Source organism: Oryctolagus cuniculus, chromosome 6, assembly GCF_964237555.1.
Source record: "Oryctolagus cuniculus chromosome 6, mOryCun1.1, whole genome shotgun sequence".
NCBI lineage: Eukaryota > Metazoa > Chordata > Mammalia > Lagomorpha > Leporidae > Oryctolagus > Oryctolagus cuniculus.
In genome coordinates, this window is record NC_091437.1 from 4,330,036 (window position 1) to 4,356,063 (window position 26,028).

Genomic DNA, 26,028 nt, shown 5'->3' on the forward strand with positions numbered 1-26,028 from the left:
CGGGAGGCAGAGTGTGGTTTGGGTAGGTGTGTGTCTGCACAGGTCCGTAAGTGAGAGCGCATTTCAGTGAGCAGAGGGAAAGCGGGAGGAGGAGGAACAGCTCAGAGTTCTGTAGGGGAGGGAAGTTGGGGAGAGGAGAGGCCTTCCATAGAGACTCTCCAACGGTTAGCTAAGCATCCATCAGGGGCTTCCAGGGAAGAGAGCAGATTCATAATAGGGGTAGAGGAAGGAGTTTTACCCAGTCTAAGTGGACCTCGGCCAGAGTTTAGTTGGGCCCTGCACCCGTGTGGGAGACCCAGAGAAAGCTCCTAGCTCCCAATTGGCACAACTCCGGCCGTTGCGGCCATTTGGGGAGTGAACCAGTGGATAGAGGATCTCTCTCTCTGCCTCTCTGTAACTCTACTTTTCAAATAAAATAAATAAATCCTTTTTTTAAAAAATTATAAAACTGCCAGTACATTTTTAGAAGACACTTGCCTGACAATATTCTCACACTGACTTTTTTGTTTAATAAAGATTTTATTATTTATTTGAAAGTCAGAGTTACACAGAGAGAGGAGAGGCAGAGAGAGAGAGAGAGAGAGGTCTTCCATCCACTGGTTCACTCCCCATTTGGCTGCAACGGCCGGAGCTGCGCCGATCCGAAGCCAGGAGCCAGGAGCTTCTTCCAGGTCTCCCACGCAGGTACAGGGGCCCAAGGACTTAGGCCATCTTTTACTGCTTTCCCAGGCCACAGCAGAGAGCTGGATTGGAAGTGGAGGCAGCCAGGTCTTAAACTGGAGCCCATATGGGATGCCAGTGCTTCAGGTCAGGGAGTTAACCTGCTACGCCACTGCGCCACAGCGCCGGGCCCCCACACTGACTTTCACCCTGTTTATTCCTGTGAAATAAATTCAGATTGTGACTCCACGGTACGTGTGACCCTAAATGTAAAACCCTCAATGTGGACGATTCTGCTAAGCTCACCATTTCTCACAAGTGCCAGGTTTTTGTAAATAAACATAAAAGTGACATTTAAAGGAAATGCAGCCATATATTTACAAAAATACTGCCGTTCACGGCATCTATTCTTTCACTTCCTTCACTTCACCACAAATTTGGCCATGTTGGCTTTTTAAACAACATACAACAGGTATCCTAGACAATGGCTCCCACTGATAGCGGCTGCAAGGGAGAGGAAGAAACGTGAAGAAACGCTGAGTGGGGGAGAACGTTCCATCTGCTGAAAGGGCTTCACTAGGAACTTCTGCACACAACAGACTACCCCAATGTCAGTACCCCATTGGCTCACCCAGAATTCCTCATTAGCATACACCTCAACCAATCAGGTGAAACTTCCGCCTTCAGAACCGCATAAAAAGCTGAACCCAGCCATCTTGAGTAGTTTGCCACGGCCAGCCCCTCCACAGCAGGCCCTCACAGCTACCAGAGAGCTTTCTCTGCTTCTTCCAATATATGTCCTTCCCAGGCCAGCACTATAGCATAGCAGGTAAGGGCACAGCTGGAGATGCCGGCATCCCATATGGGCATGAGTTCTTGTCCTGGCTGCTCCACTTCTGATCCAGGTCCCTGCCAACTGCCTGGGACAAGCAGCAAAAGTCCAAGTGTTTGGGCCCTGCCACCCACGTGGGAGACCCAGATGGGGTTTTGGCTCCTCGTTTCATCCCGGCCACCATGGCCATCTAAGGAGTGAAGCAGCACACGGAAACTCTCTCGCTCTCTCTCTCTCTCTCCCTCTCTCTCTCTCTCTACCTCCCTCCCTCCCTCTTGCTCTGGCTCTCTCTGTAACTCTGGCTTTCAAAATCAATCAATAAATACTTAACATAAAAAATAAACCAATGGCTCCCCTTTGCTGGATCTTCCCTCTTGTTTATCTGCCTCCTTCTTTCTGGTCACAAGACAAAGAACCCGCGGAGAGGCGAAGCTGTAACACCGAAGACTGCAATGCTCCTCGATGAATCGGCAGAGAGGCAGAAGTGCGGATGAATGCAGCAGAGAGAAGCTACAACAGAGCGGCAGCACAAACAGCAGCAACACAGGAGCTGTTCGGTTCCTAAAGAATCAGCAGAAAGACGAATCTGCCGCATTTCTCGGAGATGAGACACAGACTGGAGCAGCTGGTACCGTATGCTCCTGCCAGGACCCTTAACAACACTCCTGCAACACCGTGATAATGTTGAATACATGCCCCATTGTCAGCAACATCACGTCTGAAATATTCTTTCAAATACTGTCTACACTGGAATGTTTAAAAAAAATAAACAGAGCTCATCTACCTAGAATTTTCTAAGCAACAGTTTCATAACTCAAGACTTCACACTCAAAATCAACCAACAACTGTCATATCAGACACTGGAATTCTTTCTGGTTAATGGATAAGTTTGTTCCATGCATATTTTCACTTTGGTAGACAACAGGGATCCAAGTATTTAATAAATGAGTACAGAGAGTCCTTCTGCCTACCCATCTTTCCTTCTCATCAGTCAGTCATCAATAATCAATGGCATGAATTTCAATGACTCATTTACATATTTAAACTGACATTTTGAAATGACAATAAGAAGCTGACAATTAACTGCTCCCTAAGGAAATGCCCTTTCTCTCCATATGGTTTCCTCTCAGGGGCTGACACTCGGTGCCTCTGAATGTACACAACAAGAGGGACCCCCAGCCGAGACCCCTGCAACTTCACTGAGAATGCAAATGTCTGCAGCGGGACTGGAGACTGTAAATGTCACTCCGACTCCTGCTAAGCCATCCTCACCACGGAGCCTGGGAAAGCAAAAGGTAAAGAATTTTAAGGCGTCAGGGGAAAACTGTCTTCTTGTGTTTGCCGGCCAGCCTGGATGGTGGGAAAGGCCCTTAGGAAACTGCTATCTTGGTTCCTAACCTTAAAGTATGGATATTAAATCCTGTTGGCAGGATTATATGAAATAATGTATGGAGTGGCTGTAGATTATAAAGGTATCTATAAATAAGCCATTATTTCTCTAGACTTCCACTAATACGCTAACTCAAAATAAAGCCTCCGTATAGGAGGCAAAAAACAAAAATACCCTGAAAACATGGTTACTGAAAACACATGTCAGCAGACTGATCCACAGGTACAACATGACCCGCATAAACCCTCAGCCGGCCTTCTTCAGATCATGGTGGTTCCAAGATGGCGGAGTAGGGAGGGAGCTACTGTTCTAGCCCAGGAGAAGATATTTAAAAAAAAAAAGTGGAGAGAGTGTAGTCTCAGGGAAGAGTTAGGGAGGAAACTACCAAAATTAGAGGGACAGAGAGGACCTACATGGAGGGTGTGGGCGACCACGGCTCGGGACTCCAACAGCCGAGAGCCTAAGCACCCAGCTGGAAAGTGAGGTGGGAACAGACCACAGCAGCCCAAGCCACAAAAAAGTGCAGGAAGAACCTAGAGGGAACCAGGCTCCAAGCCCCATGGGGGAAAGTATACCAACCAAATAATAGGAAAAAAAAAAAAAAAAAGGACAGGACAGACATGTTTCTCTGCCCTGATCACTTAACAAAGGTGTACTATGACAAGCCGATAGAGCAGGCGCCACTTTGGACAAACGCACCAGCTGTGCCAGCTCGTGTCTGTGCCCGGTAACCAGCTGAGTGGAGACTCCTGACTCTGGTGGGGAGAACTAACAGGGGCCTAGGAGCTTATGACTGTGGGAGGCTTCTGTACTGGGAATGTGAAAAACTGAGGGTGTGTGGGAGGACTCACGGTGTGGCTGGGACTGTGAGCAGTCTTGGTGGGAGACTCCACACACTCAGGGGTTCCTGGTTCCCTCGTGAGAGACACTGCTGAACTTACACTGAGGATGCACAGATCCTGTGTGTGGTCCTTGGGACAAAGACAAATATACCCACTGGAGCTAGTGCTCAGGCACTGGTCTCCATTGAGGAGGGGCACTCAGCTGAGCAGAATAAACCTCCCTTCTGATTATAAAGAGAGAGAGAGAGATTTACCACGCCAAACCTGGTTGTGTCACCTTAGGCATGCCATTTTAACCCTGGAGAGCTGAACAGAGCTCTCTGGCCACGCCCACTACAAGCCTCCAGAGATTCACTGAAAGCAGACATTCCACTTATCTACAGAGTCATAGTACTACGATAAAAGCTGCCACAGCAAAAACAAAAACAAAAACAAAACAAAACAAAAAAAGAAACCAACAAGTGTCTCCACAAATGCTGAACAACACACACACCAATCAGGAAACAATAAGGAAGACAACATGACGCCCCCAAAAGAACACAACACTTCAACACTAGATTGTGAAGATGATGAGATAGAAGAAATGCAAGAAATGGAATTCAAAAAACTGATCATAAGATTACACAGAGGCGGCCGGCGCCGTGGTTCAACAGGCCTTGTGGCACCGGCACACCAGGTTCTAGTGCCAGTTGGGGCGCCGAATTCCATCCTGGTTGCCCCTCTTCCAGGCCAGCTCTCTGCTGTGGCCCGGGAGTGCAGTGGAGGATGGCCCAAGTACTTGGGCCCTGCACCCGCATGGGAGACCAGGAAGAGGCACCTGGCTCCTGGCTTCGGATCAGCGCGATGCACCGGCTGCAGTGCGCCGGCCACGGTGGCCATTGGAGGGTGAACCAACGGCAAAGGAAGACCTTTCTCTCTGTCTCTCTCTCACTGTCCACTCTGCCTGTCAAAAAAAAAAAAAAAAAAAAAGATTACAGAGAGGCAATCAGGGGCCAGTGCCATGGTGCACTAGGTTAATCCTCTACCTGCAGTGCTGGCATCCCATATGGGCACCGGGTTCTAGACTCAGTCCCTCCTCTTCCAGTCCAGCTCTCTGCTGTGGCCCGGGAGTGCAGTGGAGGATGGCCCAAGTGCTTGGGCCCTGCACCCGCATGGGAGACCAGGAAGAGGCACCTGGCTCCTGGCTTCGGATCAGTGCGATGCACCGGCTGCAGTGCGCCGGCCACAGCGGCCATTGGAGGGTGAACCAACGGCAAAGGAAGACCTTTCTCTCTGTCTCTCTCTCACTGTCCACTCTGCCTGTCAAAAAAAAAAAAAAAAAAAAAAAGATTACAGAGAGGCAATCAGGGGCCAGTGCCATGGTGCACTAGGTTAATCCTCTACCTGCAGTGCTGGCATCCCATATGGGCACCGGGTTCTAGACTCAGTCCCTCCTCTTCCAGTCCAGCTCTCTGCTGTGGCCAGGGAGTGCAGTGGAGGATGGCCCAGGTGCTTGGGCCCTGCACCCCATGGGAGACCAGGATAAGTACCTGGCTCCTGGCTTCGGATTGGCGTAGCATCAGCCATGGCGGCCATTTGGGGAGTGAACCATCACATGGAAGACCTTTCTCTCTCTCTCTCTTTTTCTCTCTCACTGTCTGTAACTCTACCTGTCAAATAAATAAATGTATTTTTTAAAAAAACAATTACATAGAAGCAATCAAAAGCAAACGCACAAACTACTGAAATCCATGCAGGACATGAAAGAAAATTTCTTTCATGAAATTGAGATCTTAAAGAGGAATCAAAATGAAATGAAGAATTCAATAGAACAAATAAAAACTGCAGTGGAGAGCCTTCAAAACAGAATGCTGAAGCAGAAGAGAGAATATCAGACTTAGAAGACAAAGGAAAGTATACAGTCAAACCAAAGGTAAGAAAAGGAAATTAGAAAACTAGAAAACATTGTTGGAAATCTACAAGATACTATAAAAGAAACCAACATACGGGTTCTGGGAGTTCCTGGAGGCATGGAGAGAGAGAAAGGATCAGCAGGCCTTTTTAGTGAAACAACAGCAGAAAACTTCCCAGGTTTGGAGAAAGAAAGAGACATCCAATACAGGAAGCACACAGAACTCCCAGAAGACATGACAAAAAAAGATCCTCACCACAACACATTGTAATCAAACTCACCACAGTGAAACTAAAAAGAAGATTCTAAAATGTACATGAGAGAAATGCCAGATGACTTCAGAGGATCTCCATTTAGATTCACAGTGGACTTCTCATCAGAAACCCTACAGGCTAGGAGAGAATGGCGGGATATAGTTGAAGTCTTAAGAGAAAAAAACTGTCATCCCAGAGTACTATATCCTGCAAAGCTCTCATTTGTGAATGAAGGCGAAATAAAGATCTTCCATAACAAAAAGAAATAGAAAGAATTTGTCACCACCTGTCCAACCCTGCAAAAGATACTTAAGGATGTGCTGCACACAGAAACATGGTCATCACTACGAAAGAAAGTAAAGGAAGAAAATCTCCCAGTGAAAGATCACAGGAAGTTCAAAGCATATATTAGAAATATCTTTGGAAAAATAACAGGGCAAAGTCATTACTTATCCACAGTCACATTGAATGTAAATGGCCTCAACTCTCCAGTTAAAAGGCAAAGGCTGGCTAAATGGATTAAAAAAACAAAACCCATCTGTTTGCTGTTTACAAGAAACACATCTTTCCAGACTGCAAGTGAAAGGACGGAAAAAGATATTCCATGCCAACTGAAACCAAAGAGCTGGTGGAGCCATCTTAATACCAGACAAAATAGACTTTAACACAAAAGCTGTTTAAAGCGACAAAGAAGGGCACTATATAATGATTAAGGGATCAATTCAACAGGAAGATGTAACTATTATAAACACATATGCACCTAATTACATGGCAGTTGGCTATTTGAAACAAATGTTAAGGGATTTAAAGGGAGACTTAGACTCCAATATAATACTACTGGTACTGGGGGACTTCAATACTCCACTTTCAGCCATGGACAGATCAACCAGACAGAAAATCAATAAGGAAACAACAGACTTAATTGACACTATAGACCAAATGGACCTAACAGATATCTACAGAAGTTTTCATCCTAAAGTTACAGAACACACATTGTGCTCAGCAGTGCATGGAACTTTCTCTAGGATTGACCACATACTAGGCCATAAAGCAAGTCTCAGCAAATTCAAAAGAATTGAATCATACCATGCAGCTTCTCAGACCACAGTGGAATGAAGCTGGAAATCAGCAACTCAGGAATCTCTAGAGCACATGCAAACACATGGAACTGAACAACATGCTCCTGAATGAACAATGGGTCACAGAAGAAATCAAAAGAGAAATCAAAAACTTTCTGGAAGTAAATGAGAATAACAGCACAACATATCAAAACTTATGGGATATAGCAAAAGCAGTGTTAAGAGGAAAGTTTACAGCAATTGGTGCCTACATCAAGAAATTGGAAAGGCACCAAATAAATGAGCTTTCAATGCACCTCAAGGATCTAGAAAAACAACAGCAAACTAAACTCAAAACTAACAGGAGAAAAAGAAATAATTAAAATTAGAAATAATTAAAATTAGAGAAGAAATCAACAAAATTGAATCCAAAATATAGAGGCATCACAATACCAGATTTCAAGATATATTATGAGGCAATTATAATCCAAACAGCCTGGTACTGGTACAGAAACAGATGGACAGACCAATGGAACAGAATAAAAACACTAGAAATTAATCCAAACATCTACAACCAACTTATATTTCATCAAGGAGCTAAAACCAATTCCTGGAGCAAGGACAGTCTATTCAACAAATGGTGCTGGGAAAACTGGATTTCCATGTATAGAAGCATGAAGCAAGACCCCTTCCTTATACCTTACACAAAAATCCACTCAACATGGATTAAAGATCTAAATCTATGACCCAACAACATCAAATTATTAGAGTAAACATCAGAGAAACCCTGCAAAATATTGGCACAGGCAAAGAGTTCTTGGAAAAGACCCCAGAGGCACAGGCGGTCAACGCCAAAATTAACAACTAGGATTACATCAAATTAAGAAGTTTCTGTACAGTAAAAGAAACAGTCAGGAAAATGAAGGGGCAACCAACAGAATGGGAGAAATTATTTTCAAACTATGCAACTGATAAAGGATAAATAACCAGAATCTACAGAGAGATTAAGAAACTCCACAACAACAAAACAAACAACCCAGTTAAGATATGGGCCAGGGACTTAAGCAGATATTTTTTAAAAGAGGAAATCCAAACAGCCAACTGACACATGAAAAAATGTTGAGGCTCACTAGCCATCAGGGAAATACAAATCAAAACAAAACCACAATGAAGTTTCACCTCACCCTGCCTAGAATGGATTTCATACAGAAATCAACAAACAACAAACTCTGGCGAGGATGTAGGGGAAAAGGTACCCTAATTACTGTTGGTGGGAATGCAAACTGGTAAAGCCACTATGGAAGACAGTTTGGAGATACCTCAGAAATCTGAATATAGTCCTACCATATGACCCAGCCATCCCACTCCTTGGAATTTACCCCAGGGAAATTAAATCGGCAAATAAAAGAGCTATCTACGCTTACATGTTTACTGCAGCTCCATTCACAATAGCTATGACATAGAATCAACCTAAATGCCCATCAACAGAACACTGGATAAAGAAATTATGGGACATGTACTCTATGGAAAACTACACAGCGGTAAAAAAAAAAAAAAATGAAATCCAGTCATTTGCAACAAAATGGAGGAATCTGGAAAACATACTTAGTGAAATAAGCCAGTCCCAAAGAGACAAATATCATATGTTCTCCCTGATCTGTGACAACTAACTGAGCACCTAAAAGGAAACTTGTAGAAGTGAAACTGACATTATGAGAAGCAATGACTTAATCAGCCCTTGTCCTGACTATCGAGGAACAGCTTACTATTTTATTATTTTTAATATTTTCTTTTTCTACTTAATACCATTGGTTGAACTCTTTAATTAACACAGAATTATTCTTAGGTGTTTAAAGTTAACTGAAAATTGATCCCTGTTAAAAATAAGAGTAGGAATAAGAGAGGGAGGAGATATACAGTTCGGCCCATGCTCCCTCAGACTTATCCCTAAGGGTAAAGCTAAAAACTTGCCGTGGGAATCCAAATCCCATTAAGTTGGCAGGTACCAATGCCATCTTACTAGTTAAAGTGATCAGTTTAAGTTCATAACTGATCATAAAGATAGGATTAAGTGTCAAAGGGATCACATAAATAAGACCAGTGTCTGCTAGTAATAATTGATAGAATTAAAAAGAAAAGAACGATCCAACATGGGAAGTGGGATACACAGCAGACTCATAGAATGGCAGATGTCCTAAACAGCACTCTGGCCTCAGAATCAGCCCTTAAGGCATTCGGATTCAGCTAAAAAGTCCATGAGAGTTTCTCGGGCGTGCAAAGCCAAGACACTGTAGCAAAAAATGACCTAAATGAAAAATTTCTGTGAGTTGAGATCTTGGTGGAAAGAAAGGGACATCAAAGAAGGAAGTACCTTTCTCTGAAGGGAAGAGAGAACTTCAGCCAGCACCGCGGCTCAATAGGCTAATCCTCCACCTTGTGGCACCGGCACACCAGGTTCTAGTCCCAGTCAGGGCGCTGGATTCTGTCCTGGTTTCCCCTCTTCCAGGCCAGCTCTCTGCTGTGGCCCGAGAGTGCAGTAGAGGATGGCCCAAGTGCTTGGGACCTGCACCCCATGGGAGACCAGGAGAAGCACCTGGCTCCTGCCTTTGGATCAGTACGGTGTGCCGGCCGCAGTACGCCTGCCGGGGCGGCCATTGGAGGGTGAACCAACGGCAAAGGAAGACCTTTCTCTCTGTCTCTCTCTCTCTCACTGTCCACTCTGCCTGTCAAAAAAAATAAAAATAAAAAAAGGAAAAGAGAACTTCTACTTTGCTTATGGCCCTGTCTAAATAATGATGGAGTTTGTGGACCCAAAAGGCTTCCATAGCCTTGGCAGCTCATGAGAAGAGCTTCGGGTGACCACTGAGGTCATAAATAAGAGTGTCAATTGTTAAATCAACAATTTAACAGGCGTCACTGTGCACTTGCTCCCCATGTAGGAATTCTGTTCCTTAATGTGTTGTACTATGAGAATTAACAGTAAAACTTGTCTTCAAACAGTACTTTATACTTTGTGTGTCTGTGTGGGTGCAAACTGTTGAAATCTTTACTTAGTACAGAGTTGATCTTCTGTGTATAAAGATAATTAAAAATGAATCTTAATGAAGAATAGGATGGGAAAGGGACTAAGGAGGTCGGTCAGCAGGGTGGGTATGGAGGGAAGAACAGCTATATTCCAAAAGCTATACCTACAAAATTTATATTTATTAAATAAAAGCTTTCTTTAAAAAAAAAAAAACCTCAGTTGCCTCTTTTAAAAAGGATTTTTTTTTAATTTTTATTTGACAGAGACAGAAGAAGAGATAGAGAATTAAAGATAAATCTTCCATCTGCTGGCTCACTCCCCAAATGGCCACAACAGCAAGGCTGGAGCCAGGCCAGGCCAAAGCCAGGAGCCAGGAATACCATACTGGTCTATTACATGGGTGGCCAGGCCCAAGTACCTGGGCCATCTTCTGCTGCTTTCCCAGGAGCACTAGCAAGAAGCTGGATCAGAAGCAGAGCAGTCAGGCTGCAAACTGTCACTCCAATGTGGGATGGCAGAGTTGCAAGGGGTTGCTGAACCCACTGTACCACAGCACCGGCCCCCCAGCTTCCTTTTTGGAAGGGACTGAAATGCGAGTGCTAAAATTCCACGGCTATTCAAGAGACCAAGAGTAACCTAGAAATCTTAGAAGAACTGAGCTGGACAATTCACTTTTCAATTTCAAAATTTACAGCAAAGCAACAGTAACAAAGACACTGAAAACAGTTATGTAAGTACAGTACGTAAGTCCATTTCCCGTTGCTCTAGCAAAATACATGAGGCTGGGTGCTTTTTGTTTAGCTCCCAATTTCGGAGACTGAAAGACCCACATGGAGCACTCCCAAATGTTCAGCCTCTGGTGAGGGTTCCCTTGGCTACATGACAACACGCAGGCAGCATGGGGTAGAATATGTTAGAGGAAGAAGAGCACATTCCAGACAGGGAGCCAAAAAGATCCAGGGCTCAGCTGAGTCTTTGATGACAACCTGTTCTAGTCTCTTCCAAGGGGGAACGCCCCTGTGACTTAACCACCTGTAGAAGGTCTCACCTCTCAAAGGTTTCACCACCTCTAAATACCACCACATGGGAAACCAAGCCACCAGCACATGAACCCTAGGAGGACAAACCACAGCAAACAGGAATAGAAATCAATGGAAAATAACTGGGAGTTCAGAAATAAGCCCTTATAGGCATATAAAGATTGATTTTTGACAACGGTGTAAAGAAAATGAGAAAGGATTGGTTTTTTCAGCAAGTGGTTGCCGTCAACTGTGTATTCACAAAGAAAGAAGACAGATCCCTTCTTCACATTGTGCATAGAAATTAAAAACTGGGGCACAGCAGGTTAAGTCGGCACCCATGACACTGGCATTCCCATGTGGGCACCAGGTTGAGTTCCAGCTGCTCCACTTCTGATCCAGCTGCTTGCTAATGTGCCTGAGAAAGCAGCAGAAGGTGGCCCGAGTGCTTGGGCCCTGCACCCACGTGGGAGACCTGGATGAAGCTCCTGGCTTCAGTCTGCCCCAGCCCAGGCCACTGCAGCCATTTGGAGAGTGAAACAGCAGATGGAAGCTCTCTCTGTATCTCCTTCTCTCTAACTCTTCCAGATAAATCTTTAAAAAGAAAAACAAATAAATTCAAAATAGCTCCCAGACTTAAGTGTTAAGAACTAAAACTATGAAACTTTAGAGTAAGTCCTAAGTCCTTGTGTTCTTTGGTAGGCAAGGTCTTCTTGCATACAATAATAAAACATAATTTAAAAAAAGAGCCACAGACCATACGATTCCACTGATGTGAAATTCCCATAAGAGCCTCTAGAGAGACAGAGGGTTAGTGGTGCACTCGGGCTGGGGATACGGCAGGAAACGGGAGATAACTGCTACTGCGCTCTTTCTGAGGTGAGGAAACTACTAGAAAAGTGACTGTGACGACTGCATAACTGAATAGCCTCAAAGCCACTGCTCTAAATGGGTGGGGTGTATGGCTTGCAGATTACGTCTCAGCACAGCCATGGAAACAGAACCTAGCTGCATATGAAAGCAGCACCCAGACGCAGCCAAGATCCTCATTTGAGAACAAGAGACCTAAGTTTAAGCTTAAGTCTTACTAACTGCGGAATCCTGAGCAACTCACAGTATCTCCGAGCCTGTTTGCTCATCTTTAAACTGTAACAGAAATTCTCTCAAAGAAGCTTGTGAGTAACAAATGGGATTCAGTTTATAAAGCACGTGCTTCACACAGACACACACAGCAAGCACTCAGCTATAATGGGTATTAAACACATGTTTATCTCTACTGTAGGTACTAGCTAAAAGACAGTAAGCTGGCAGAGGTGCTGTTGCAGGTGTTACTTTTAAAAAGCAGTCACAAGCTTAATAAAGAAGCTGCTTCCAAACAGGCAGGGTGGCCTTGGAACACTCAGCAGAGACAAAGCAGGACTTCAGGGCAGGAGTCAGGACAGACCCACCGAGGCTGAAATTACCCTCCCACCCAAAACAACCAGAAAAGCAGACACAATGTGTGAAACACTGTTTTTCAGACATTAGGTAACAGGTGGCACAAGACTGACCCATGAAGAAAGGGAAGCTAGCCCGGGAGCCTACAGTTATACCAACTCCCTGCCGGGAGGCCACCCACAGGCCACACAACAGGACAGCACCAGGAGTCCAAACCACACCTGCTGGTTTCACTGAACTGAGCAGATAAACAACACAGAGCCAGGAAGGGGAAGCAGGTAGAATTTGTCATGCAGGGCCAGTGACTGACATCCCATACACAAGTACCAATTCCAGTACTGGCTGCTCTGTTTCCAACTCAACTTCCTGCTAACGGGAAGGTGGTGGTTAATGGCCTAACTACCTGGGTCCCTGCCATCCACATGGGAGACCTGGATGGAGCTCCAGGCCTCTGGCTTCAGTCTGTCCCAGCCCTGGCTGTTGTCTCTCTCTATATCTTCCTGTTTCTCCTTCTGTCTCTGTCTTCTAAAGAAGTTAATTTTTAAAAAGGAATTTATGGTATATAGGGAAGAAGAAAGAATGCCTGAGAGACAGAGAAAGAGAGCAAGACAAAGAGCAAGAGAAGGTGAGTGAGCTCAAGAGATCTGCAGAAGTTAAATCAGTCTTAGACTAAGAGCTGCCCTGGTCCTGCCAAGCAAAGCTTAAAGGCAAGACCCCCAGAAGAGCTGAACTGGGGCTGGTGTTGTGGTGCAGTGGATTAAGCTGCTGCCTGCAACATCGGCATCCCACACGAGTGCTGATTCGAGTCCTGGCTGCTCCACTTCTGATCCAGCTCCCTGCTAATGCACCATGGAAGGCAGTGGAAGATGGCCCAGGTTGTTGGGCCCCTGCACCCACATGAGAGATCAGATGAAGCTCCTGGCTTTGGCCCAGCCCAGTCCTAGCTGTTGCAGCTATTTGGGGACTGAACCAGCAGATCAAAGATCTCTTTGTCTTCTCCTGCCCCATAACTTCTGCCTTTCCAAAAACAATTTTCTTAAAATTTACATATTTTATTTCAAAGGCAGAGTTACAGAGAGAAGAAGTTACAGTAAGCAAGAGATTGTCCTCCCACTGGTTCATTCCACAAATGGCTTCAACAGCCAGGGCTGTGCCAGGATGAAGCCGGGAGTCAGGAGCTCCTTCTGGGTCTTCCGCATGTGTGCAGGGGCCCAGGACTTAGGCCGTCTTCCACTGTTTTCCCAGGCACATTATCAGGTAGCTGGGAATCTTACCAGTGCCCATATGGGATGCTGGCATTGCAGTCGATGACTGAATCCACTATACCACCACACCAACTCCAACAGATTTTTTTTTTTATTTTAAAAAAGATCTAAACTCAATAGTAAGTCAGAACACAGTAAAGGAAGACAACACAATAACCAGTACGTAACAAGTAAAATACCAAGCATACAAAGAAGTACACTTAGGTACCACCAGCAGGAGAACAATCAATCCACAGAAATGGACCCAGAATTGACAGAGATGATGGACTCAGCAGACAAGGATTTTACAACAGTTATTATTGAATGTGCTTCATATGTTCAAATGGAAGTTCAGAGGTGAGAAATATAGTAACACTCCATTTTTTGTTGAGAAAACTAAGACACAGTGTGCAGAGCAAGCCACCCGGTTAATTAGCTGCAGAGTCTGGCATGAAGCTAACTTTCCTGACTAATCCAGTGCCCATTCCATTACACTGTGGAGGAACAACCTGGTCTGACAGGCACTGCAACAGCTCCCCCAGCTGCTGTACGCATGGGCCTGGGTGTACGGAAAGCAGCAAGGACAACGGCAGAATCAAGCCTATTACAGTAACATGTTGAGAAAGAGTCAGAAACTGACGGACTCTTAAAGAATTGATAGGACGGCTGCTGGATTGGATGTTTGAAAAGAGAAGAATATAGGATGATTTCACATTTTTACGTAACCCCCTAGCAGGGGAGCAGCCATTTCCTGTAGTGGGAAAAACAGAGGGAGGACCATGATGCGGGGCGGGGGGGATTCATGAATTTAGGTCTGTTCCAGTAAGTCTGAGAAGCCAAGTACGCTGTCCCTGCAAACAGCTGTCTACCTTCACCGGAGAGATCGGGATCAGAGATAAGGACAGCATAAAGACTGCAGACAAATGACTGAGGTTTGGACACTTAAGGCTTCAAGCATCTTTATATAAGAAGAATCTGAGGCTTCGTAAAGTGGTGCCATGTTCCTCCAAGTGAGCGATGTCCCACCAGACTCACAGAGCCGCCTTTCTGCCATACTTTCGCTCCCGCTGTTTGCTTTGCCGGGATTGTCCACTTCTTTCCCCTTTGTTCCAAGGCTACTCTGAGTATCACCAAGGCCACATGAATACCTAGTGAGCACTCAGTATGCTAGCTCTGTCTTAGCTCAGAAAATCCTGCATCCCAAAAGGCAGGCAGCTGTTGTACTTGCACACAAGTGTTCACAGCACTTTTACTCCTAACCACTTCAAGCCAGATACAATCCAAATGCTGACCAAGACAGAAATGGATAAACAAACTGTGGTACCATCACACAGCTGCTTAGTCAGTAATACAAAGAAAGGAAGTGCTGAGAGATGTAACAGAACACACGAACCTCACAAGTACGAGGCTGCCCAAAAAAAAGCTAGCCGCAAAGAAAGACATGAGGCATGACTGGTTTTATGTGAAATACTAAAAGACGAACTTCATCTAGGGAGACAGAAAACAGACCAGTGATTTCAGAGCACTGGGATCCAGGTGGAGACTGACCAGGAAGAGCCACAGGAAATGTTTTTGGGTTATGAAAATAAATCTTGATCAGGGGCAAAGCTTGCTGAAATACACACGCAATGGGCTGGTTTTGAGACTGGTGGTCAGGATGAAGTTAGTTCTTCTGGGCCCCACCATGCACAGGGGCCCCTTCTAAACTCCTCCCCACAGCACCACCAACCCTCAGCAGGGCTGTGCTGTCTCTCTTGAGCTACCTCAAGGGGAGCCATGCAGGATCTTCTAAAAAATCTCATTCAAAACCAAAATAGGATCCTCTTTCCCGTGACTTTGTTGGCTAACTGCTTCATGGCCTCCTTAGGACTTTATTGGCTTTTCCCTTCCCGGCACAGGTTCAGACGACACTTTGCTGAGTGACACTGCAGTGTCATGGTTGTTCTGAGGCTCTCAGGACCGGTCCATTTCTTTGAAGTTGGGTTTCGGTTATGTTACCCTTTGAATCTGTCCAAAGGCTCTCTCTAAGAAGTTGTGTTCCAGAGTTACTGCTTCCAAACAGAGGCACGTTGCAGGCTTTGTCCTCATGTTACGGGGAAGCCAGAGGTCAGTCTCTACATTCCATCCACCTCTGTTCAAGTGGCTCCTCCAGCCCTGTAGAAAATGATGGTCTTTCTCTTTTGCCTCCCGAAGTCAGATTCCTGCTAACACCGAGCAGTGGAAGAATAGCAGAATACACTGAAAACATAAACTTGTAGTCCTTCAGTTAACACCTACCATATTCTCCACTAAACCTGAAAACCTGCTCTTGAGTTGTTTAAAGACTAAGCAAAATGTTGGTAAGCAGTTTACTTTTTTAAAATGTGTATTTATTTTCATCTACTTGAAAGGCAGAGTGACAGGGCAAGAGCAATAGAGTGAGTACTGGCTCATTCCCCAAGTGCCTGCAACCACCAGGGCAGGGCCAGGCCCAAGATAGTAGTTCAGAACACCACCTGGGTCTCCCCTGTGGGTGGTGGCGGCCATCATCTGCTGCCTCCCAGGATGCATGAACAGGAAGCTGGTTCAGAAGCAGAGCAGCCGGAACTTGAACCAGTACTACTGTGATATCGGGGTATTAATGGATGCAGGTACCCAAGCAACCACCCAAACCACTACACACAATATCTACCCTAGGAAACACAGTTAGCTCACCCTTTACTGATGGCTTATTTACTTACTTGAAAGGCAAAGCAATAGGAAAGAAATGGGGCGGGCGGGGGGGGGGTGTTGAAGGAGAAGGGGAGAGAGAGAGTATCTATCTACTTCCATTCACTCCAAAACAGTCCTGGATCAGGAGGCAGGAACTCCATTCTAGTCTCCCGCATGGGTAGCAGGGGCCCAAGTATTTGGGACATCTTCTGCTGTCCCTATGTGCATCAGCAGAGAACAGGACTGGAAGCAGAGAAACAAGATTTGAACCAGCACTCAGATATGGAATGCTGGCTTCACCAAGTGGCAGCAGTCTGCTGTGCCATAACATTGGCCCCATTTTTTTAAAGATTAATTTATATATTTGAAAGGCAGTTGCAGAAGGAGGGAAGGAGAAGATGGGGTTTATTTATGTATTTATCTTGAAAAGCAGAGTAACAGAGAGAGAGAGAGAGAGAGAGCGCGCGAGCGAGCTTCCATCTTCTGGTTCTGTCTCCAAATGCCTATAACAGCCAGGGCTAGGCCAGGCTAAAGCCAGGAAACAGAACTCCATCTGGTCTCCCTTGTGGGCAGCAGGAATCCAAGTACATGGGCCACTGCCTGCTGCCTCAGGGTGCCTTAGCAGGAAGCTGTAGCAGGAGACAGGAACTAACTGGCACGCTGGTATCAGATGCAGGCATCCCACGTGACGGCTTATCCCGCTGTGTCACAATGCCAGTCCCAGTGCATTCCTACATATGTGATGTCAAAGCCAAGCTCCTAAAGCAGCAGCGTAAGCTGCCCTTTTGGGTGCTGGCACCATTATTGCTATTGCCAGTTTGAGTTCCAGCAACTCCATTTCCAATTCAGCTTGCTGCTTATATGCCTGGGAAGGCAGCAGATGATGATCCAAGTATTTGGGTCCCTGCCACCAATGTGGGAGACTCAGATGTAACTCCAGGATCATAGCTTCAGTGTGGTCCAGCTTCAGCCATTGCAGACATTTGGGAAGTAACTCAGCATATGGAAGATCAATCTCCCTTCTCTTTCTCTCTGTCACTCTGCCTTTCAAATAAATAAATTTAAGAAATGCAACATTTTTAAATTTAAATTTTAAATTTCATGTCCAGGCCGGCACTGTGGCTCACTAGGCTAATCCTCCACCTTGCGGCGCTGGCACACCGGGTTCTAGTCCCGGTCAGGGCGCTGGATTCTGTCCCGGTTGCCCCTCTTCCAGGCCAGCTCTCTGCTGTGGCCAGGGAGTGCAGTGGAGGATGGCCCAAGTGCTTGGGCCCTGCACCCCATGGGAGACCAGGAGAAGCACCTGGCTCCTGCCTTCGGATCAGCACGGTGCGCCAGCTGCGGCAGCCATTGGAGGGTGAACCAACGGCAAAGGAAGACATTTCTCTCTGTCTCTCTCTCTCACTGTCCACTCTGTCTGTCAAAAAAAAAAAAATATATATATATATAAAAAATCTTGAATTTGGACATGAATTTTTTTTTTTTGACAGGCAGAGTGGACAGTGAGAGAGAGAGAGAGACAGAGAGAAAGGTCTTCCTTTTTCCGTTGGTTCAGCCCCCAGTGGCCACTGCAGCTGGGCAATGAACCAGCAGATGGAAGCTGTCTCTCTCTCACTCTCTCTCTCTCCTCCTCTCCTCTCTCTGTGTAACTCTGACTTTCAAATAAATCTTAAAAAAAACTTCTTACATGGGGCTGGCATTGTGGCGTAGCAGGTTAAGCTGCAGCCTGCAGTACCAGCATCCCACATGGGCACCAGTTTAAGTTCAGGCTGCTCTACTTCCAGTCCAGCTCCCTGCAAACGTGCCTGGGAAAACCAGTGGAGGATGGCCCAAGTCCTTGGGCCCCTGCAATCATGTGGGAGACCCTGATGAAGCTTCTGGTTTCAGCTAGGCTCAGCCCCAGCTGTTGCTCTCATTTGAGGAGTGAACCAGTGGATGATAGATCTCTCTCTCACTCTCTTTCTCTCTCTGTAACTCTGCCTTTCAAATAAATACATCTTCACATTTATTTTCATTTATTGTAAGGCAGATGCACACAAACACAAAGATTTTTCCATCTACTAGTTCACTCCTCAAATGCCTTCAGCAGCCATGCCTGAGCCAGGCTGAAGTCAGGGGCCAGGAACTCATTCTGGGTCTCCTAGAGGGGCGGCAGTGACCCAAGTACTTCAGTGATCATCTGCTGCCTCCTAGGGTGCACAGTAGCAGGGAGCTGGATTGGACGCCGAGGTGGGATTCAAACAAGGCGCTCTGACATGGGATGTGGGTGCCGCACTGTGCCACAGCAGCTGCCCTCGTCTGCCACTCACGGTCCATTTGCAGCTCTGTACACTTCCTACTCTCTCGTCATCATTTTAAAAGTAAATGTATAGGCCGGTGCCACAGCTCACTAGGCTAATCCTTCACCTGCAGCGCCGGTACCTGGGGTCTTAGTCCCGGGTGGGGTGCCGGCCCTAATTCAAGATTTTAAAGATTTAGCCCTTCTACAAATTTAACAATTTTAAATTTTAGTCCCTACATTTAAGTTTTTGACCCATTTCAAGTTAACTTTTCCATATGGTGTGAGGAAAGTATTCTATTTCACTCTTCTACATGTGACTAGCCAAGTGTTCCAGAACTGCTTGTTGAGCATACTATTTTTTCCCATTTCCTCCTTAATCTTGGCATCTTTTTGTTGTTGTTGTTCCCTTATCAAAAATCAATTAACAGCCAGCGCCGCGGCTCACTAGGCCAATCCTCCGCCTAGCAGCGCCGGCACACCGGGTTCTAGTCCCGGTCGGGGCGCTGGATTCTGTCCCGGTTGCCCCTCTTCCAGGCCAGCTCTCTGCTGTGGCCAGGGAGTGCAGTGGAGGATGGCCCAAGTCCTTGGGCCCTGCATCCCATGGGAGACCAGGAGAAGCACCTGGCTCCTGCCATCAGATCAGCGCGGTGTGCCGGCCGCAGCGCGCTGGCCACGGCGGCCATTGGAGGGTGAACCAACAGCAAAGGAAGACCTTTCTCTCTGTCTCTCTCTCTCACTGTCCACTCTGCCTGTCAAAAAAAAAAAAAAAAAATCAAGTAACGAGGGCCAGCATTGTGGCGTAGTGGGTTAAGCTGCTGCCTGCAATGCCAGTATCCCATATGGGCATGGGTTCAAGTCCTGGCTGCTCTACTTCTGATCCAGGTCCCTGCTGATGGCCTGGAAAAGCAGCGGAGGATGACCCAAGTTCTTGGGCCCTGCACCCTCATGGGAGACCTGGAAGAAGCTCTTGGCTCCCGGCTAAAGCCTGGCCCAGCCCTGAGCAGTATGGCCATTTGGGGAGTGAACCAGCAGGTGTAAGATCTCTACCACCGTCCCCCCGTAACTCTTTCAAATAAATAAAATACATCTTTAAAAAACATGATACAGGCCGGCGCCACGGCTCACTAGGCTAATCCTCCACCTGCGGCGCCAGCACCCCAGGTTCTAGTCCCGGTCAGGGTGCCGGATTCTGTCCCGGTTGCTCCTCTTCCAGTCCAGCTCTCTGCTGTGGCCCGGGAAGGCAGTGGAGGATGGCCCAAGTGCTTGGGCCCTGCACCCGCATGAGAGACCAGGAAGAAGCTCCTGGTTTCGGACCAGCGCAGCGCGCCAACCATAGCAGCCATCTGGGGGATGAACCAACAGAATGAAGACCTTTCTCTCTCTCTCTCTCTCTCTCTCTCTCTCTCCCCCTCCCTAACTCTGCCTGTCCAAAAAAAAAAAAAAAAAAAAAAAAAAGATAACATTCTGTAGTAGTCATATAGAGAGGTCTTTCAACAAAAAATCAGCTGGTGTCCATATGGGTTTATTTCTGGACTCCCACTTCCAGTCCCCTGATCTGTATGTCTGTCCTCAACCAGCATTTCTGTCTCGACTGCTGTTGTCCGAGCATGTTTGAAATTGGAAATGAGGATCCTCCAACTCTGTTCTTTTTGACTGTTCTGGGTCCCGTGAGCTTCCATATAAATTTGCGGGTCAGCTGATCAACTTCTTCAAAACACAGCAGCTAGGACTCTGTGAGCAGGACTGCACTGAACTACAGTTCAATGTGGGGGGAACTGACTTCTAAACAACGTCAGGCTTTCCTTCCGTGAACACTGAATGTTCTTCCATTTGTAATGCATGAGGGGATGATAACGATGCAGCTAAGTCACTAGGAAAACAGAAATGATACCACTTGGTTACGGGATTATGGATGATTTTGATTTTTTTTTTTTTTTTGACAGGCAGAGTGGACAGTGAGAGAGAGAGACAGAGAGAAAGGTCTTCCTTTGCCGTTGGTTCACCCTCCAATGGCCGCCATGGCCGGCGCGCTGCAGCTGGCGCACCACGCTGATCCGATGGCAGGAGCCAGGAGCCAGGTGCTTTTCCTGGTCTCCCATGGGGTGCAGGGCCCAAGTACTTGGGCCATCCTCCACTGCACTCCCGGGCCACAGCAGAGAGCTGGCCTGGAAGAAGGGCAACCGGGACAGAATCCGGCGCCCCGACCGGGACTAGAACCCGGTGTGCCGGAGCCACAAGGCGGAGGATTAGCCTAGTGAGCCACGGCGCTGGCCTTGATTTTATTTTTATACATTTCTATACTTTCCAAAACTTTGACTTCATATTCTTTATATATGCCAAAATAAATCATTTTTAAAGGAAAATATTATATAATAAAATATATGTACACCTAAAAAGTATTTCATAAATGTGGCACACATTGTTTTGAAGATTGACTTATTTATCTGAAAGGCAGAGTTACAGAGAGGCAGAGGCACAGAGAGACAGAGAGAGAAGGCTTCCATCCGCTGGTTCATTCCCCAAGCAGCCACAATGGCTGGAGCTGGGCACATCCAAAGCCAGGAGCCAGGAACTTCTTGTGGGACTCCCATGTGGGTGCAGGGCCCAAGGACTTGGGCCACTTTCTACTGTTTTCCCAGGCCATAGCAGAGAGGTAGATCTGAAGTGGAGCAGCTGGGATTACAACTGGTGCCAATACGGGATGCTGGCACAGCAGTGGGCAGCTTTATCTACTACACTGCAGCACCAGCCCCAATGTGGCACACATCTGGAAACAGAAATACTTGGGGGCCGGTGCTGTGACACAGTGGGTTAAGCCACCGCCTGCAGTGTCGGAATCCCATATGGGTGCCCGTTTGAGTCCTGGCTGCTCCACTTCCAAACCAGCTCTCTGTTATGGCCTGGGAAAGCAGTGGAAGATGGCCCAAATCCTTGAGCCCCTGCACCTGTGTGGGAAACCCAGAAGAAGCTCCTGGCTCCTGGCTTCGGATCCAATGTGGCCATCTGGGGAGTGAACCAGCAGATGGTAGACCTCTCTCTCTGCCTCTGCCTCTGCCTCTCTGTAACTCTGCCTCTCAAATGAATAAATAAATCTTCAAAAAAAAAAAAAAAGAAACAGAAATGCTTGGAAGATTTTTCAATATACGTGAATATACCACTCTTCATTTTTGGACATTTATTCATCAAAGTGTACTGACTGTGACCTATATAGCAGACACTATGATGGTAATGTGTGAACTAGTTTAACACAATAGACATGATTGCACCCTCATAAAGCCTCCATCTGATGTGAGAGAGACAACACACAGGCAGAGGAGCACACAGAAATGCAACTGACAGTCGTGCCAAGTGTCCTTGAAAGCGAGCAACAGGTGTTGCCATGGAGGAGGACGGTGGCACAGGAAGAACCCCTTGGTGTAGTGGTCAGGAAGTGCCCTTGAAACATCAATCATGTTTGAGCTGAGACCTGGGGACCAGGTAGGAACCTCAGTGGTGGTTTTAGATGTCTGTCAAACACCTACTCAAGATAAGCAGTTTCCTACACAGAAGGTTAAAAATCGAAAGCTTTAGAAGTTCAAAGGGCAAATAATTTCAACAAACAGCAATCTCCGTCACCTTCTAAAACATGATATGCAGGGTCTAAAAAAAATTCAAGACCATAAAATATGGGGTGAAGTCATTGTAGGGTTGGTGAGATGCCCCAGGACAGCCTGTTGCTGTCCCCGGCACTGCGCGCCATCCCTGGGGCATTTTCTGCCGCACCTCAGCTACTGGTGGGGATGATCCTGGCTCCCTTCACAGCCTGGGATTCTCTGGCAGAAGCAGCGACGCCAAGAATCTCCAGTTAGTCCACGCCTTTTTTGTCTGGCAGGGAAGCCTAGGCCAAGAGAGTACTGAAGACACAGAGCCTGCCCCTCCCCACGTTTCCCTCCGGTCTGCCTTCCAAACATGAGATTGTGAGCCCTTTCCTGTTTAGAATGGAGGCTAGGCTGAGGACAAGACGCCACCCAGGTAAATGTGGGTTTTATTGAGGTACTGATTGCTACTTGCTCACCAGTATCTGTGTCCTGCTGTCAGTTCCAGAACTCAGTCTTTGCTAAGGAGCCAACATGCCTCGTCTGAATTACACACTTGCTGCAACTCCACTGCAGGTAGGGGTGGACACACGATGTAGCTGACCACTACAACGTCAATCGAGGGATCCGAAGGCTCTGCTCTCACGAGCAGGTTCAACTCATTTCCGCTTCCCTCTACGTCTGCTCCCCTAGAACTGGAAGATGAGGCTGGAGCTGAGCAGTCTTTGGACTGTGAGACAACCACGGAACCTGCACGTGCTGTTATGTGAGCAGTGATGGGGGAGAGAAGGGAGGAAGCTGGACACTGACACCACCGTGGAGCTGTGCCCAGCCTGCTCAGCCCACGCCAGGCTCCTGCCAGCCGACAAAGCCAATCTTACTCGCCTGTGGTTAGCTTCTGTGATGCACAGCAAACCGGAGCCCTAACGGACACAGCTGCTACAGTGAGCTTAAACTTAACATCTTTCAAAGGATTTAGAGGAAATGTTAAGGTTAAATGCAGGAAGTCCATGTTTCAGGTTTCAGACAAAAGTCACCTTCCACCGCAAGCCTACTGGCCACTCCAGAATGGTAAGGAAAGATGAACCAGAAGAGGCAGCACCTGTTACCTTCATTAACCCCAGCCCCCAAGCTCTGCCAAGAAAATCTGGACTCCAGGCAAAACTGTCCTTGCCACACAAACACCCCTCCAGGCAGGCTCCCGCTCAGTGAGGCTGTCCCCCCACTCTCCTACGCGGGAGTTCCGCCATTCAGACTGCCAGGGCTACCACCACCCAAGCTCAGCTTCGGGTCCATGACTGCGCACGGCTCCCCAGAAGCCCTTCTTCACACACACGCACCTTCTTACCACGTCTCACCTCCAGACACTGGAACCACACAGGACACGGGCAGCCATCACGGAGAATGCTGTATCCACACAGAAAGTGTGGCTGCAATGACACAGCCCCCACAGAGGAGCAAGCGGACAGGCAGCCGGGAGTGTTCCTTACCCACTCCTGCCCCTGAGAAACTAAACCTGGCTGTGGACTAAATGAGATCACAGCCTTTACCTAGGCAAACAACAACGAAGTAAACCACACAAGGGATTTTTTTTTTAAATCCCAGAATCAAAATAGGAAAAGACGTCCAGATAAAAATCCGCGTAGGACCAATCAGAATTACACACTATTTTCATTTCAGAGCAGAATTATTCCATAATTTTTTAATGTCTCCCTCGTGTTTCTCAAGGAAATTTCTTTTTTTTTTTTTTTTTTGACAGGCAGAGTGGACAGTGAGAGAGAGAGACAGAGAGAAAGGTCTTCCTTTGCCGTTGGTTCACCCTCCAATGGCCGCCGCGGCTGGCGCGCTGCGGCCGGCGCACCGCGCTGATCCGATGGCAGGAGCCAGGAGCTTTTTCCTGGTCTCCCATGGGGTGCAGGGCCCAAGCACAAGCACCTGGGCCATCCTCCACTGCACTCCCTGGCCACAGCAGAGGGCTGGCCTGGAAGAGGGGCAACCGGGACAGAATCCGGCGCCCCGACCGGGACTAGAACCCGGTGTGCCGGCGCCGCTAGGCGGAGGATTAGCCTAGTGAGCCGCGGCGCCGGCCCTCAAGGAAATTTCAAAAGATAACCAACTGCAGCTAAGAAGGGTCCCCAGGAAACTTTTTTTCCAGTCTTCAGAAGTGTTCGGGCGATCACCTGGAGACCAGGAGGCAGCCCCGGACTGGGGGCAGAGATCACGGGCGCCTCAGGGGCACCTGCTGCACCGGGCTCGGGCGGCCTCGTCCACCCCAGCAGACCAATGCGGCCGGGGTCTCCTAGGAGTCCGTGCGCCGGACAGGGACGCGCACTCGGGCAGGAGGAAGTGGCGGGGGGCGAGCGGAGCCGGGGGTCTCGGCGTCGCCCTCCACCCGGAGCGGCCGCCTGGGGCTCCCGGCACCCGCACGCCCGCCCCAGCGAAGTTCCCACCGACGCCGTCGCCCGCCGCGCAGGCGGGCGCGCCCCGGGACGTCCCCCGAAACAAAGCCAGCGCGGAGGAAACCTGCAGCCGCGAGCGCACCGAGCAGCCCCCGGCCGCACGCGGTGCCGCCCCGCGCTCTGGGGCAACTTGCGCGAAGTTGGGGCGCACGGGCGGGGGGCGGCCCCTGCCCCTACCTGCTGATGTAGCCGTCGCCATCGCCGTCGCACGTCTGGAAGAGGAGCCGCACGCGCTCCTCCTCGCCGGTGCTGGACGTGTCGCTGCCGCCGCCGCTGCCGCCGCTGCCCGCGCTCCCCGCCGCCGCCGCCATCATGCGCGGCCCCGCGCGGCGGCCGCCAACCTGCGGGCCGAGCATGCCCAGTGGCCGCGCCGCCGCCGGGGGCTCCGCCTCTCCGGGGGTCCGGCCCCGGCGGCTCTGTCCGCGGCGTGCGGGGTCGGTGCGGCGCCGCGCCTGGCACGGGCGCCCACTCCGGGCCCGCGCGCGTCTCCCTGGACGCGGGGCGGCCGGCCCCTCTCCGCGAATGCCCGCACCCGCGACCCTCTCGGCCACGGTCTGGCTTCCTCGGAGTCCCGGGCAGGATGCTCCTGGCCCCCGCCCCGGGTCCGCGACCGCAGTGCCGTCCCGCAGGTGCTAGGGGCGCGCGCCCAGCGGGGTTGGGCAGATTGCCGGCGCCCACCCGGTGCCCGGCAGCGGTCAGCGCCTGTTGCCCCCAACCTGCAGGAGAGAAAACTGAGGCGAACGCGCGCGCTGCAGCGTCCCGGGCAGAGCAGGCTGGCGCGGGGCCGCCGACTCATCCCTGCGGCCGGCTGACCGCCAGGCTCTGGAAGGCGTGCGCTCTGGCGGAGCGAGCGAGAAGCCAGCCCCCGGCCCCTGGTGTTTGAGCCCGGCCGGCCCTCAGCCACCAAGCCGCTGCAAGGATGGTGGTTCTGGGCTGGTTTCGTTTGTTTTGTTCATTTAGATTTATTTATTTATCTTGAAAGAGTTAGAGACCTTCATCTGCTGGTCCACTCCCCCAGATGGCCTCAGGGGCCCCTCGCCCCCTGACCTGAGCCGGGAGCTCCGGGTCTCCCGCGTGGGTGGCAGGGGCGCAAACGCCAGGACCATCGGCTGATACCCCACCCCCCACCCCCACCCCCACCCCGGGAGCATCAGCAGGGAGCTGGAGCAGACGCGGAGCAGCCGGGATCCGAACCAGCAACCACAGAGGATGGCGGCTGTCATAGGTGGGGCTTTACCACCAGGCCAGAGCGCCTCGGGCCCCATGAGGTTTTTTAATGCAGCAGCAGGAAGCCAGGTCAGAGGGAAGGGGCCACCGCCCTCCTCCTCAGCACCCGCACCCCTGCATGTGTGCCTACTCTAGTTCTTGTG

At 48.7% G+C, this 26,028-nt stretch overlaps 1 protein-coding gene across 1 annotated transcript in view; it reads right to left on the reverse strand.

Annotated features, from left to right (window-relative positions):
- Positions 1-24,979, reverse strand: part of MCC (MCC regulator of WNT signaling pathway) — a 446,323-nt gene extending 421,344 nt beyond the window's left edge. Inside the window, exon 1 of the mRNA XM_017337630.3 lies at positions 24,836-24,979. Coding sequence (XP_017193119.3) covers positions 24,836-24,972 — 137 coding nt within the window. The 5' untranslated portion in view covers positions 24,973-24,979. The remainder of the gene's footprint in view (positions 1-24,835) is intronic.
- Between the last annotated feature and the right edge of the window lie 1,049 nt (positions 24,980-26,028).